The 17,049-nt window shown below is 39.8% G+C and overlaps 1 protein-coding gene across 7 annotated transcripts in view; it reads left to right on the plus strand.

The window, feature by feature from the left end:
* LOC133124391 (uncharacterized) overlaps window positions 1-17,049 on the plus strand; it is a 32,351-nt gene that overhangs the window by 2,454 nt on the left and 12,848 nt on the right. The window contains exons 1-10 of one of the 7 annotated variants that reach the window (XM_061235558.1): window positions 5,221-5,500; window positions 5,648-5,671; window positions 7,638-7,916; window positions 8,566-8,847; window positions 10,418-10,714; window positions 11,260-11,340; window positions 11,927-11,945; window positions 12,132-12,160; window positions 12,319-12,365; window positions 13,190-13,391. In XM_061235558.1, the coding sequence (XP_061091542.1) occupies window positions 7,691-7,916; window positions 8,566-8,847; window positions 10,418-10,714; window positions 11,260-11,340; window positions 11,927-11,945; window positions 12,132-12,160; window positions 12,319-12,365; window positions 13,190-13,339 (1,131 nt within the window). In that variant the 5' untranslated portion in view covers window positions 5,221-5,500; window positions 5,648-5,671; window positions 7,638-7,690 and the 3' untranslated portion in view covers window positions 13,340-13,391. Of the gene's footprint in view, window positions 1-5,220; window positions 5,501-5,647; window positions 5,672-7,637; window positions 7,917-8,565; window positions 8,848-9,905; window positions 10,188-10,417; window positions 10,715-11,259; window positions 11,341-11,926; window positions 12,161-12,318; window positions 12,366-13,189; window positions 13,392-17,049 lie in introns of those variants that run through there. The other 6 variants (XM_061235579.1, XM_061235567.1, XR_009708313.1 and 3 more) reach the window with 6 other exon arrangements.

Raw genomic sequence — 17,049 nt, forward strand, 5'->3', positions numbered from 1 at the left:
GCCTGTCTAACTGCCAAAGAATGGCTTGTCATATTCTAATGTTAGAATTACAGTGTTCTAAAATGACATTTTTGTCAAAAGTGAGTTATGTACAAATAAATGATGTTTAACTCTTCTCATGTCCGTGGTGTTAAAAAATATAATTTTAGTGTCGTTCCAGTTTTTAGGAAGTTCTACATGGAAAAACTAATGAACGGACAAGAACATTAAAGCTCCGGATCTCAGAACTTTGGAAAGGGCTGGTTAGAGGCGTGCAATCATTTGCAATTATATGAATCAACCTCCAGTGACTTGCAACTGAAAATTTGGACAAGGAATGATATGAACACTCATTTCTTTTTGTTCCTTTTCAGACAAAAGGAAATTCAACAGGTGAGTGTTTTTTATTTATTTATTTCAAGTAAAGAACATGCCACTATACTCTTAATCTGTCACAAGCTGTCTGTTCAATCAAAGTAAAATTATTTTTTTTGCTCTGTCTAAAACTCACTGTTTCGGTACATGACTATGACTATAAAGCATAAAGCCCTATAAAGTGTATCTCTAACACAATTCTGCGTTGTCTATGTTGTTCAGGGTGCCCACTACTCCTAACACAGCTCTGTGTAAGTATCCGTAATCTTCAAGCCTCCATTCAGCTATTCTGTATGTTACCTTTTCTTTAGCTTCAGTTTCAGCACAAGCTCAATGCTGTTGTTACAAAGAGCATGTCATTTGCACTGTTTTATATTTGTGCTACATTCACTATTGATGTGTCCAGAGGAGCAGAAACCAGCAATGCCACTGTATGTACAAAACAACAAGATGGGTCTGGTACTAAAGTTATGACCCAATGAAATATAAAATAATGATTTTAAATGTCCTGGGATTGATAAATGCACTGTGTGAGAACTAATTGTAAAGCTGGACTTTATTAATTACTTTCACTACTGTATAATTCAAATTACAGTCTGCGTAACTCAGCCATGCGTCATCCATTATGGTAAATATGTGTCCTATAGACTCAGTGAGCACTATATTAGGTATGTATTAGACTTATTTTTATTTATTTATTAAGTCCTCTGCTTCTGCATACCACAGCTGTATTTGCATTACTGTCACTTTCCTGTCAGCTTCGACCAGTCTGGCAGTTCTGAGTAAACTCTAGAGACTGTTGTGTGTAAAAATCCCAGCAGATCAGCAGTTACTGAAATACTCAATCCAGCTTGTCTGGCACCAACAATCATGCCACAGTTGAAATCACTGAAATCACATTTGTTCCCAATTCTGATGGTTGATGTGAACATATAATGAAGCTCCTGACCCGTATCTTCATGATTTGATGCACTGCATCGCTCCCACATGTTTGGCTGATTAGATAATCACATGAATGAGTAGGTGTTCCTAATAAAGTGCTGAGTGAGTGTATATTGCATGTGCCTGGGCTGGGGTGGTGACTATGTGCCTCTCTCTCCTCACAGGCTCCTCCTGAAGTGACTTACAGCACTGTCACCCACCTTCCCTCTGCAACCTCAGCCTTTCAGCCCCAGCAGGACAACGTGGTGTACAGCAGTCTGAAGACAGAATGAGAGAATTCATACAAAGTACACAGGAGTCCTTTTAGTCCTTGAGATATCTTGACCAACAGAGCATTGCAATGTTTATATAGATATATGCAATTAAAATGGAAATGTTTAATTTTACATTCTTTTCATTTAACATTTTCAAACTCTACCACCTTTTCAAACTCTACCTTAGTTCTCCCTCCTGATTTCCCCTGCCCCCCTTTCTGATATCCCTATCCCTCCCCCCCAAAAAAAAGAAAAAAAAAGATGACTATACTAGTGAGAATACTGTTGCTAAGAAGCTAATAACCACATCAGTTGTGGCATTAGAGACAAACGCCACTTCTGGCCATTTACTGTAGTAGTCTGTAAGAGTGATGGCATAACGACAGTCCCACCTGGCACACTCAAAGGGACCTGTTATATCAATGGCCACTTTTTCCCAGGGTCCATCTGGCAGTTCCACAGGTGTCAGTGGTGCGGGTGCAGTCACTGCTGTTTTGTCATTATATTGGCACGACACGCATGAAACAATCATATTTTGTACATATTTGTCCATTTGTGGCTACCAATCTAGCTCACGCAGTCTTTGTTTAGTACAAACTATCCCTTGGTGCCCAATATGTGCTAAATCTACCACTTTGGACCGCAGGGAAGCGGGAACTATCAAACGATCAGGACCTCTCATGATAAGTGAACTGTCTACAGCTAGTTCATCACGCAGATTAAAGTACGGAGCAAGTTCACCTGACACATTCTTTCGGCTTTTCGGCCAGCCCTTCTGTATCTGGTGTCGCAGTTGTGTTAATTCCAGACAGGACTCACAGGCAGTGGTGAACTCTGGGACAGATATAGCCTGTAGGGATTGTCGAAAGACCGTAGCCACCATGTCTGGTTCCTCGTCTGCATCTGCTGTAGTAGGCAGGGGAAGCCTGGACAGGCAGTCAGCTGTCACATTTTGTCTCCCTGGACGGTAAGCAACATCATAAGTAAAACAAAGCAGTCTCGCTGACCATCTTGCAATTTGCAGTCCTGCGCGGCCAGTCTCTTTGGACGTGAGCAGGGTTGTAAGTGCTTGGTGGTCAGTACGCAGCACAAAGTGGTGTCCCCAAAGATATGTTCTCCACCGTTCTACTGCCCAAACACATGCCAATGCCTCACGTTTCAGCTTCAGCAGTCCATTTGAATCTTGTGTCTGTTGATTCCCTGAGTGTTGCACGTAGCGGTTCAACAACAGTAGAGAAGTCAGGAATAAACTTACTGTACCATGATGCAACGGTCAACATCATCTTTTGAAAAGCAGATGGAGCGGATGCGAGTCCAAATGGAACCCGGCGAAAACGGAAAAGGCCTTTGTGTGTTATGAATGCAGTTATGTCACGACTGTCTGGGTGTAGTAAGAGCTGGTGGTAAGCAGAGGCTAAGTCAATGGTAGTGAAGACTGTGGCTCCTCGCAGTTCAACGAACAGCTCATCCATATGAGGTAAAGGATGACAATCACTGACAATTGCCTTATTTGGCTCCCTTAAGTCAACACAAATGCGAGGCTTCCCTCCTTCCTTTCTCTGGGTCACTACAATGGGGGAGACCCATGGTGATGCGTCGATACGTTCTATAATGCCCTTTTCCTGTAGGTCTTTGAGCTCATCTGTCACAGCCAGAATCCCCACTAGAGTGGCTATGTTATTCGTTGGGCACAACACCATTCATCAGTGGCATGTATGTACCATGTATCTTGCACTACAGTGCCATCTGCTGGTAGTTCCACATGCCATTTTCATTTTCACTGAGCACTGGCCTGACTATACCCAGGTGGTGGAACAACACTAATGGTGCCTTAAACAGACAATCTCACAATAATCCCCCCTTGACCTGACAGTTTTTTTACAATCGTTTTCACACTTGTCTCAATACCATGTCCACTTTTTCAAAAGTCTTCACACTTTTTGCTTTTGAAACACGCACCTGAGCAAGCCAGTTAACCTGTGGTGCAAAATGCACTTCAACCACCAAAACACTTCATATTTCACACAAAAGTAACTCATGCTGCCGTAACTATAGCATATGCTTTCTCCCATAAGACTACTTTGTCACTCAATGTACAATGAACTACAAAATACAAACAACTTGGAGCATTGCTAAATACATATATTATGTGTTTCCCTTTCCTCTATTTTTGCATCCACAAATATTTCAAGCCAAGTAGCTAAAGAACCTTTTGATTTTTAAACTTTTAAAGAAACTGTTGGTTTGCCTCTCCCAAAAGTTTGTTTGCCTCTCATGACTGAGTGTGGTAAATTTACAGTAAACTGTAAATGAATGAATGTTTTACTGTATCGGAAACCCAGAATAACAATTTTTACCGTGTAATATAAAACAATATATGATAAATAAACAAATCACAAAAGCATCAGTATTTTTCAGGGGGTTTACAGTATTTATTACAAACAACCTGTACATTTCTCCCATCAATTACTGTACTGTACATGACATGTAGGCCCACAAATAATTTGAAAACTGAAATTTGAAACCCGTCACAATCCAGAGCCCTAGTCCAATGGAAGATCCCCAACTGGGAGTCAAAATCATTACCCTTTGAGCTACAAGCCGAGTTCCCTCACTTAAAATGTGCAAAAATGCAACTGATCATGGTTGTGGCTTCTTTTCCCACCTCAACCTACTTCCGTATTCAAACAATGGTGTGAGTCAGTATGCACTTTTCTTTCTGCTCATTGAGGTGATGCTCAGCTTTGAAATGCAGTCCCAGTTCTACCCCACTCTGCTGCTGGCTTTTTCCATCCAGCTGGACTGTGAGTCAAACTTTTTTCCCTCTATTCTTCTTCCTCCTTCTCTTTCTGTCTTCTCTCTCTGTCCTTGCAGCCGCGATTTGTCTTCTATTTCTCTCTAAATGGTAAATGTCTGCATTTATATAGCGCCTTTATCCAAAGCACTGTACAATTGATACCTCTGTGGATAGTGCAAATGTAATGTTTTTTATTCTGGATTTTTATTCATGATTATATGGATTATTTCCCTTTTACTCTAAACTCATCACATTTTTACACATAGTCATACCTCTGGCTGATCATGGCATGACAGAGAAAGTTGAATTCAACAATAACCATCTGGAGGACTGTTTTGATCAAACGTTCATTTGTTTCATTTGCATTATATTTGCCAGATTTCACACAGCCCACTGATGCTAAAGGTCAGTATAAATTGTCAAAATGTACCTCAGCGCCCTTCTGATCTCTGTAACCATATTCAATATGATCTCTGTAGCCAGGTTCAATATGATCTCTGTCACCAGATTCAATATGCTGTCCCAATGATTAGTGCAAGCAAAATGATTCTTTTGTGCATTATGTTACTCTGTTCTGTGTGCATTGTGAAATCGTTGAACTCTGTAAATAACCACACCAAGACAGCATATTTCAATAGATCTAAATGGGGTTTCTGCAGAAATTCTCACAAGTGACCTGAAACCACTGATACAGTCTCAGGAAATAACAAACACCACTTTTGGCAAACACCACTTTAGTCAGGCAGACACTGCTTTCTTATAGCTGTAAACAATTGCTAGGCCCTGGCATAAACAACAAAACACACTTTTTTGGATATTAATCAGTTTTGCATTTCTGCTCAGTGATGTGTGTTCCACTTTCACAGAGCTACAGAAACCAGTGATTTCTGTGCATGACCCTGAAGACAAGAATGTGGCTCTAGCCTGTCTGATTAATCTGAAAACCCCAGCTGTAAATACCAGCTGTTACCTGTATGTTGGAGACTCGTCTCAGCCGTACAGAAGTACATGGACCACCAAAGGGAGGGTCTGCAGCTTTATTATGGAACTTGCTGACCTGCAGCTTTGAGGACGGGAGAAGTGAGCTGTGATTACGCTGTGAACACAAACCCACACTCTCATTCTCCACGCAGTGACAGAGAACAGGTACCAGGTGAGTCACTCACTGTACTTACAGTTTGAAAATGTTGTCATAAGGCTGGAAGATCTGTGTCGTGAGAAGGTTATGATCACAATTTGTGATTCACTCATAACCATTTATTCAATGTCTCAAATTATCACTTTCACACTCTATTTTCAGGACTCTCTCCAGAACCAAAAACAGGTACTTTATATACTTTAATATTCTGTATGTAATACTTTCCACATAGAGATTAATTTTACACAGGTTTGGAAGATTTCACCATTACAATATCACAATGAAATATTTTTTTAAATATAGGAAATATGTTTAATATATTTTATTCTGTATTTTTCTGTACTCCAATTTAGAAGAGTAGTTATTTGTGGGCCTGTTCCATTGCTGCTACTCTGTTCGGGACTAGCATGCACAGCCTCTGAAACCATGTAACCAGCTGCCCCATCTTTTCATCTGCACAGATGGTGCACAGTTAAAAAAGCTGCCTGAATCCCCTGTGGATAAATTGTTTTCTCTCAGAAAATATATAATCACGGTTCCGCCACATTTGACTAATGTTTAAGGTCTGTGACTGGACTGTGACTTGTGACTTGCAGAGAGCTGGAGTCTAGACTATAGGTTTAGAACAGCATTCCATGTGTATTTTCCTAGCTCTGGATGTGATGCTTTGACTTGTGGTAGAACCTATGCACTTGTAAGTCGCTTTGGATTAAAAGTGTCTGCCAAATGACAAAAATGTAAATGTAAATGTATTAACACATTAATATGTTTGTCAAACTAACAAACTAACAAACTGCAAATTGTGATATCCCAGATAAAATAGCATGGAGATAGAGCGTTAACTGGAGGAGTTTGACTCCACTCAGCCCACTGCACTGATAACCAAGCAACATTTGCCCCTGTTGTGCACCCACGGCTGTCATATGAGCGTTATTTATTGTCTCTGTGGTGTCAGTTCCAGCAAAACTGCTCAACGCCGTGGTCAGTGTGAGCACAAGGGCAGTTACCACATCCTGCTCCATTAGCGTTAGCTGCACAGCTCAGAGCAGTGAGAGCAATGAGCTGGAGGCAGTCCAGAGACACACAGGACCTTGAACCTTAATAAAGAGTATTGACTTTAAATGTGAAACTCTTCTTAGAGAAGGTAGACTATATGTTTCTCTTGAAAGGCAGCATGGTTTTTCCTGTTGCACAAGCATACTGACAACTTTGTCCTTTTCATTATATTACAAAGAGTCTAAAACGGTTAAGGACTGCAGGACTGTGACTTTCAATGGTCATGAGAGGAGGGGAATGACAACGTCAACAACACAAATAGTACAGTTATACAGTGAATAAACATCATCATCAAAAACACAAATACTACAGTTATACAGTGAGTAAACATCATCAGCGAGAGAGAGAGAGAGAGAGAGAGAGAGAGAGAGAGAGAGAGAGAGAGAGAGAGAGAGAGAGACGGTGAAATTGCTGATTCAAATCCAACATGATATGCAGATGTATTTCAATCTCTTTTGAAGTGTCAGGATGTATCAAGGTCTGCAGAAAGGTTTTCCAGCTGGAAGCTATCTTCATTCTTTTCAGTATATTAGCGATTAAGCTTTATTGAAACCAATATTTTTTTACAATATTTATTTTTACCCCAAACTTGCTTCTGCTAATACTTAATGACACTCGTTTTGAAGATGTTATGTAAATAAGGGTAACATGGGTGAGCATTGTAAGTTTAGAGAACATCACTGTACATAACAGTCACGGTGACATCAGTAATGTCAGACAACTTGAATAGTTATATACAAACTTAATTCAGCAGAAGTGGAAGATTTTGTGTCACTGAATTCCTTGGACTGGTGGCTTGTAACATCTTAAAGTGTTTACATTTCAATTTCAATTTCAATTTCAAGATATTCAGTGTATTTATCAATTAAGGGTAAATTATGAAAACACTTTTTTATGGGAAAGTCACATTGCTAATTATCAGGTATTTGTTTTTCCTATGTGTGTTAATTTAAAAGTATATTGCAAATATTCCCTAAATGGTGTGATGCTGGTCCCAAACACATGAACTGTTTGTAAAAATTGTAATCCCCTTCTCCCAATGTTGAATTTTATATTGTGTGTATATGAGAGTAACATGCATGTCCTTTCTCAACAGAAAGGTTACAGAGACCAAACATTTTTGTGGAAAGATCTGAGTATGACAGTGTGATGGTTGCCTGTGAGACAAAGCTGAAAAACCCCACATCTGAAACTATCACCTGTTACCTGTACATTGGAGTCTCAGCTGAGGCTTCCAGAACAGCACAGAACAAAGGGAAACACTGTACCTTTACTGTGGATACTAGTGACGTGCAGGGCAGGGAGGTGAGCTGTGATTATAGTGTGAATACGGAACCTGAGTCTCTTTCTCCACGCAGTGGCCGGGTCACAGTAGGTAAGTCACTCTTTAACTTTATTGGTTAAAATGTTTTGCCCTTGCATTGTGCTCCTGGTTTATTTATGCATTTATTTATCTACTTATGTATTGCACTGTGTACAGTACAGCAGTAGCTGTGCAGGATATCATGGTCTTGTGAAGAATAATATTTCCAGACAAAATTAACAATTCCCCATCACACTCACAGTATCTTGACCTTCAAGTGTGTGTACCTGTGACTAACATTGAAATGTGTCAATTTCTTGTGTTTCACGTCTTGTCAAAGACAACATGCTACAGCACCATCTATAGGCAGATACAATTAGTGAAGCTTATCATTCAGAGCCTAATCATTCACATTTCAGTAATTGATGTACTTGTGAATGTGCGATGATCAAATATATTTAATATAACTGAAGCACAAACAGCTCATATTGTGACTAATATCGGCTTCAATTCAACATTCTCTCATTCTCTCCTTATACAGCATATTGGCGATTTGAAATTCTTAGCTATCAGTTAGTCTTTTAAGAAAAAACTGCGTGGGGTCGAGCCACGTTTTTTGTAGAAATGTGCCTACAATAAAGCTGTTTTGATAAAAATTCATCATAACTGAATAATGGCATAAACTTAATAATGGACTAAATGGATTATTTAACTTTTGCAGGTAAACTGCCCAAGGCAGAGTTAGGATTGAGTCGTGCAGTGATTTCCATAGAGGAGTCAATGACACTGAGGTGCAGGGGACCTGACTCTTCCCCTGTGTCCCACTGCACTTTCACCATTAATGAGAGAGCGATCAGTGGCTCAGATTGTGAGCGCTCAGTCACTGGAGCTGAGCTGCTCAGCGGGAGACCCAGCGCACTGAATGAGCTGAGCATGAGATGTTTCTACAGTCTGGAGGGAAGACCATCTGTACATAGTGACCCCTCTACAGTAACTGTGCTGGGTAAAAATGAATCTTTAGTATCTCATGATGTTCCAAAATGTGTGGTTGTAAAAGGAAAGCCGATGCTCAAGTCAGAGAATATGAATAGTAATTTCTAAATTTTTGCTTTCTTGTGCAGTAATTAATAAACAATTACTGTTTGTCCTCTAAAAAGGTGAAGTATGTATAAAAAGAGCTATAATGTCTGTATGGTTCACCTTATATTTCTACATTCACCTGATTTGGATGTACATACGTCAAATTAAATTGAGCAGTCTGCAATTAAACCTCATATTAATTGTTTCAGCACAAAATCAAATGTAATTCAACTAAAGATTGCAACAGTTTACACACTGGGGAAAGGCACTGCAAATACCTTACTGAAATGCACAGTCTAAAAGGGAGGCATTTCATTCAATTCTGTACCTCTTTAAATCATCTGTTTGAAATAAAGACTTGTAATACATTCAAATGTACCAGTTTAGAATTGTCCAGGTTCCCATAAACATTATATTTCACCTGTATAAAACTACCCTAATCAATTATTTTCTCTATGCAGTTTATAATGTACACAGCCACAATAAATTATCAACTTTTACGGGCAGTGCTCATTGTATTTTGCTCCTCAGTCATTATCCTGGGATGCTGTGCATCAACATTGCATAACTGTTGAAGATGTATTCATTGTGTAAAAGTCTTCCATTGATTTTCTGTTATATGCTTGGAAATCAACATCACTCAATTGCTTTGCATTTAAACCATGAAGTCAAGCCAAATTTTAATATTAATTATTTAACAATACCTAATTTACATTGTTGAGGCCAGTGGAAAACATATCAGCACTCATGTTAATGGTGTCCCAAAAATGTCTCTAAGGCCCCCATGCTTACAGTTCTTATTTCCTGAGCTATCATTTTCCATGCAGTCCCTAAGAAAAATCTTACAGCAAAGAAACAAAACTTTATCTGATGTTTGTAGTCAGGTAGTGATAGGAAAGTGCTTACAATAAAGTTTAATAGAAAATCAATCATAACTGAAAAATGAAACTAAATGGAAACTAAATAATTGAACTTTTGCAGGTAGAGTGCCCAAGGCAGAGTTAGGATTGAGTCGTGCAGAGATTTCCATAGAGGACTCAATGACACTGAGGTGCAGGGGACCTGACTCTTCCCCTGTGTCCCACTGCACTTTCATCATTAATGAGAGACCGATCAGTGGCTCAGATTGTGAGCGCTCAGTCACTGGAGCTGATCTGCTCAGTGGGAGACCCAGCGCACTCAATTAGATGACCATGAGATGTTCCTACAGTCTGGAGGGAAGACCAAGTCAATTTAGTGACTCGTCTACAGTAACTGTGCTGGGTAAGAGTTCATTGTTAAAATCTCCTGATGATCTTATGTTTCACCAGTATAAAACTACCCTAATCAATGTGTGCATGGGGTAAGGGATGCAGCTCTGTCACTCTAGCTCCTCCTGTCAGATCCCAACAAGTAAACCCATCAGGATACCCCTGTACATTTAGCCACAGGACACAACCACACTGAGACCCTGTGAATGCCTTTCTCTGTATGATACATTATTTGTGTTCCAGATCTAAAGAAGCCCAGCATCTCAGTCTCCATGAAAAACAATCAGGCACACATTCACTGTGAAGCCCCAGCTGACATCACTGGAGCAGAGTTCTTCCTGTACTCAACATTGAGTAAAACACTTGTGAACAGCACCCTGGCTGGAAAGGAAGAGCGAGCAGCCATTTTCACTGTCCCCCACAGCTCTGACTCCACTCTGATATACTGCTGCCTTTATCAGTTTAAGAGGATCAACTCTGAACTGAGTGACTGTGCTGAAGTTAAGAACAAGGACCAGAGTGGAGGAACAGAGGATCAAAGTACAGTACTATTCTTTTCTCTATGTATCCTACTGTAAAATCCAGATATACCAGTTTGACCAGCTTGAAAATTGAGCTGGTCAAACTGGCCATAAGCTGGTCTAGCTGGTCTGAACTGGTCAACCAGCTAAACCATATCAAGCTGAGAGCTGGTCTGAACTGGTCAACCAGCTAAACCATGTCAAGCTGAGAGCTGGCTTCAACTGTACTGTGACAGAGAGCTGGAGCCAATATCAATGTATGACAATGAGGTTCCATTTTGAAAAACTGGCCAATGGAACAATTTATGGATTTGCCGCATCAATTGTCCTGTAGTGTTTCACTTTGTATTGTGTCATTATTTATCTACTGTGTCTGATTTATTTATTGAACTGTGTTTGACCAGGTATTAGTTGTGAGTGTTCTTCTATCCCAATGAAGCACTCTTAATTGCTTAAATACAAAATAAAATACCAATGTATGTATTATGACACGTGGAGATACTGTAACTCCTTCAAAATGTATAAACTGCTTCTCTTCTCACAAATACTCTTTACAAATTTCAGAGGGGCTGAAGGCTGGAGTAATTATCATCGTGGTGGGGATTCTTATGGGAATGACAGGTGTCAGTCTGTATTGGATACACAGTGCGTATTTCCGATGAGTACTCTGTAGTGCCTGGGATTCCCAAATGTTTGTGACCACTCTATGGCATGATACCATAATTACATAATTACATTACTAAATGGCTAACATTTGATGCCTTCATCCAACACATACTACAGGCTACAATTCAGTGGCTATTTAACAGACGAGCGCATATCTACTGTAATTTGTGCTGTCATTGTATCATGGTTCAATACATAATGTTAGTTAATGTAAAATGTGAAATATGCTACTACACTGTAAATAAATAACACACCTGTAAAATACACAATATAAATGTAATCAATAATATTATGTTATATTTATTCAATAACAATACTAATATTATTTAGATATGGTGTATTTCAGTGTAATTGTTTTAGACAGTTTTTAGGAAGTTCTACATGGTAAAACCCATGAACAGACAAGAACATTAAAGCTCCGGATCTCAGAACTGTAGAAAGGGCTGGTTAGAGGCGTGCAATCCTCAGGTCTTGATATGGAATTATATGAATCAACCTCCAGTGACTTGCAACTGAAAATTTAGAATTATATGAAAAACATACATTTCTTTTTGTTCTTTTTCAGAAAAAAGGAAATCCAACAAGTGAGATATATATATTTTTAAACCTGCTACCCTACTCTCAATCTGTCTGTTCAAGCAAACTAAAATTACATTTATTTAATTTTCTCTGTCTAATACTCACTGTTTCGGTCCATGACTATGACTATAAAGCATAAAGCCCTATAAACTATATCTCTAACACAATTCTGTGTTATCTATGTTGTTCAGGGTGCCCACGACTCCTAATACAGTTCCGTGTAAGTATCCGTAATCTTCAAGCCTCCATTCAGCTATTCCGTATGTAGACCTGCTACCATGCTACCAATTCTTTTGCTTTAGTTTCAGCTCAACCTTTAATGCTGTTGCTACTGTTACACACAACATGTCATTTCACTGTTTTATATTTGTGCTCCAGGTGCAACTTTTGATGTGTCCAAAGGAGCAGAAATCAGCAATGCCATTGTAAGCATAAGAAAAGGACAAAATGGATGCGGTACTAAAATTATGACCCAATGAAATATAAAATAATGATTTAAAATGTTCTGGGATCATTAAATGCACTGTGTGAGGACATAATTGTAGAACTGGATTTTATTCATTATTGTCACTACTGTATAATTACATCTGCCAAACTCAGCCTAACTCAGTGTCTGTCAATGGAGCGATGTCATCCATCGTTATGAATATGTGTCCTATACACTTGGTGAGCACTTTATTAGGTATTTATTAGACTTATTTTTTAGAGTTATTAAGTATTCTGCTGCTATAGCCTATCCACTTAGAGGTTTGACGTGTTGTGTGTTCAGAGATGCTCTTCTGCATACCAATGTTCTGATGTGTGGTTACTTGTGTTACTGTCACCTTCCTATCAGCTTCTCCGTTGGCCTCTCTCATCAACAAGGCTTTTCCGTCCGCAGAACTGCCGCTCACTGGATGTTTTTTTTGTTTTTTGCACCATTCTGAGGAAACTCTAGAGACTGTTGTGTGTGAAAATCCCAGCAGATCAGCAGTTACAGAAATACTCAAACCAGCCCGTCTGGCACCAACAATCATGCCACAGTTGAAATCGCTGAAATCACATTTGTCCCTATTCTGATGGTTGATGTGCACATTTAATGAAGCTCCTGACCCATATCTGCATGATTTGATGCATTGCATCGCTCCCACATGTTCGGCTGATTAGATAATCACATGAATGAGTAGGTGTTCCTAATAAAGTGCTGAGTGAGTGTATATTGCATGTGCCTGGGCTGGGGTGGTGACTGTGTGCCTCTCTCTCCTCACAGGCTCCCTCTGAAGTGACTTACAGCACTGTCACCTACCTTCCCTCTGCAACCTCTGCCTTTCAGCCCCAGCAGGACAACGTGGTGTACAGCAGTCTGAAGACAGAATTAGAGAATTCATACAAAAAACACAGGAGTCCTTTTAGTCCTTGAGATGTCTTGACCAACAGAGCATTGCAATGTTTATATAGATATACACAATTAAAATGGAAATTTTTCATTAAACATTCTTTGACAATATTTTGCAAATATCATTGAATTATTAATCTTTTGTTAATAAGTCCTTTCTTTCTTTCGATGTTGTTTTGGGATTGTACCCCCAGAACAGAGATCTTACACAGCACAAATGAAACCAGATTTACTCACTCACTTACTTTTCTATTATCTATGTGTACTGTTACTGTTATGTAAAATATTGTAAAAGATTCCACATCAATGTGAATGTGCTAATTTAAGCTAATGAGTTCATTTTCATCTGTAGTCCCTAATGTCCCTGTATGTCTATGGACTGTGGGAGGAAACCAGAGTACCTGGAGGAAACCCACACAGACACGGGGAGAACATGCAAACTCCACACAGAAAGGCCTGGGCGGGGCTCAAACCCAGAACCTTCTTGTTGTGAAGCAACAGTGCTACCCACTGTGCCCAATGTCATGTCATGTATTACAAATTTAGAGAATAACTCTTAACTGCACTTGTAAATAATATATTATGTAGTGCTTAATACAGTGCTGTTATGGTATGTTATGTTATGGTAATATGATATACTATGAGACGCACATGCATTTGTAGAGATGTTGGACCCAGAGAACTTAAAAAAGCAAAATATTGTATATTCAACCTGAAACCATGAATTATGTCGCAGTTTCTGTTTCTTCCCACTAGAGGCAGCCAGTTCCCAAGCTCTAATGTATTTCATTTGTGTCTTTTTGGTCATCCCTGATCGTCATTACATTACTAGTTTCCCTTTGTATTTAATTTACAGGTTCCGACCTTGTATTTGCTGGTTTTAGTGATAGGCTTGGGTTGTTGCTAGCTGCTAGCAATGCTGTTTCTAGGCTCTAGTTTTGCTCTCTTGTGTTCTCCTGTTTGTTTTGTTGTGTTCCGAGTGAAAGTATTTTTGTTCACACTTATCTCTTCCTCCTAACTCCCTCTGTCTCTGCATTTGGATTCAGCCCAATGATAAATGTATGCTTTTGAGAGACACATAAGAGCTGTATAATTGGCTGTTCTTAGATTATTATTATTTTATTACAATTTAGTATTTAGTATTGATACAGCACAATTTAGGTTAGATTATTATTATTTTATTACAATTTAGTATTGAGTTCAAGTAGGGCGGCTTGTAGCGGCGCCCTGTAGCGTAGTGGTTAAGGTAAATGACTGGGATACGCAAAGTCGGTGGTTCTAATCCCGGTGTAGCCACAATAAGATCCGAACAGCTGTTGGGCCCTTCGGCAAGGCCCTTAACCCTGCATTGCTCCAGGAGAGGATTGTCTCCTGCTTGGTCTAATCAACTGTACGTTGCTCTGGATAAGAGCATCTGCAAAATGCATTTGTTTCCTCTATCTCTGTGAATACATACATTATATTTCATATTTGATTCTTCACTAAGAGCAACCCTTGGTGCGATTTAACTCTCACTGCCTCGCAGAGCATTCATTTGCTTTCTGCTCAGAGGTGCAGAGGATGCCCCTGTAAGGAGTCAGTGGGCTCTTCCCAATCGCTTGATTTTCTCCTGATTCTTCCTTTCCTTGCTCCAGACAAGGGCGGTTACCACATCCCACGCCATTAGCTCACAGCTCAGAGCAGTGAGAGCAATGAGCTGGAGGCAGTACAGAGACACACAGGACATACCTTGAACCTTAATAAAGAATATTGATTTTAAGTGTAAAATTCCACAACTCTTCTTTGAAATGGTAGACTATATGTTTCTCTTGAAAGGCAGCATGGTTTTTCCGGTTGAGTCTGTAAAAGCACAAAAACATTTAGACCAATTCTGCACAGTCATGATTCAAAACCAATATTGTCTGCTGATGTATTTCAATCTCTTTTGAAGTGTCCCATGATTATCAGGCATTATAGTCTAACTTATAGCATTGATAGCTTGCGTGATCAGATGTATCAAGGCCTGCAGAAAGGTGTTCCAGCTGGAATCTATCTTCATTATTTTCAGTATATTAGTGACAAGCTTTAATGAAACAATTTTTTTCAATAACATTTAATTTATTTGGCCCCAAACTTGCTTCTGCTAATGCTTAATGGCCATACATGTAAATGAAGGAATAAATGGGCGAGCATTGTAAGTTTAGAGCACATCACTGTACATAACAGTCAATGTGAATAAATAAATGTGAGTGCTACAGTGTAAGCCAGTCATAAGTAACATTTGGTCTCATGTGCTGGTCAGCTTGCTGACTTCCCCCTCCTGGAGCATACATTGTTAGCCCCCACCATTGGCACACATGCCTGTGGGGGAGAGCTAGAGAAGGATTCTTAGAGGCGCCTTCTTGGGCCCTGGGGGCCCCCTTTTCTCACATTCCAGAACAGGAATATTGGAGATGGTATAAAGATGTTTCATGATAATCCCAGGTCAGAATATAGTGATGTTTGGTGTTATTCTGATTCGTTCAGTGCGACTGGTGTAATGGTCTAGTTTTTGTAACAGTCTACCGGTGATATCATAACCATTCAGGAGCCGAGGGGAAACTGGGCAAAAGCTGTCTCTGTAGAAGCCATGTGTTTTAGCCCCCTGCCTGGTGGGCCTGGCTGTAAATTATAGATGGGTGACTCACTTTCAGGGTCAAGAACTAAGGCCTGGATTTCGGAGATAAGGAGAAGAAACCAAACAGTCTGGGATGTCTCCTTTCCTTTCATTCACCCAAATCAGGTTTATCCAAAAGGTATATTACCATGAGCGGCACAAAGACATATTTACAGCATAATGCAGTTATCATGAAAACTCCCAACTACAGCATTCATAGATATGATGGGGCGGCCTGTAGCATAGTGGTTAAGGTCAGGAAGGGCTGCCATTTGTGAGGGGCCTGAGAACTGGGGTTTCAATGTTGTTTAGACTACCTGTTGGGGAGTTAAGATGTATGAGTGGTCCAAGGCCAGTTGGGTCATGGGAAAAGAATCCTCCCGAACATTGGTGACCTCCCTGTGACCCCGTACCTGGTCACTTCCAAGGGGGAAGACTCCGGACAATGCCACAGTGCCCTCATTTGGGCACTGCTGTCATTACACCGGTGACTGCTCTCTTGTATTAAATATTCAAAACTGCTATTAAGATAGTAAATAGACCCGGTAACACCTTGAAAACATTGCCCATGTGATCCTTGTATTATTGCATTAAGTCTTATGTAATGGTAACAGGAATTGCATGTAAAATGGATAATCAGGAGGGAAGTTTCATGATAACTGCAACATAATAAAACATAAGGGTAATCTGTTTGGTATGGATGTGATCTGATAAAATCAAGGAATCGGATGAGATACATTTCATACCAAATGGAATTGAATAAACTATAGTTTCAGTATCCCAAGGGAAAACCTACACGTCCTCTCTTGGTAATCATCTCATTTTCCCGACTCAACAACCCCCAACGGTGGGGGTCTAAATTCCAGATTTGACCACCCCTCCAGGTTGATTTATGGCACTGCCGCCTGGTTTCAAACGTATGATTTGGCATAAAAGCAAGGGAGACAGACCAATCTGGGAAGATCGTATTCGACTTCCCACACAACATGTCTTGTGTATGTATGTATGTATGTATGTATGTGTAGCAGTCTTAGATCGTATTCGACTTCCCACACAGCATATTGTACGTGTATGTAAGTATCAGGAAGATCGTATTCGA

The sequence above is a fragment of the Conger conger genome, chromosome 1, assembly GCF_963514075.1.
Source record: "Conger conger chromosome 1, fConCon1.1, whole genome shotgun sequence".
In the NCBI taxonomy this organism is placed as follows: Eukaryota; Metazoa; Chordata; class Actinopteri; order Anguilliformes; family Congridae; genus Conger; species Conger conger.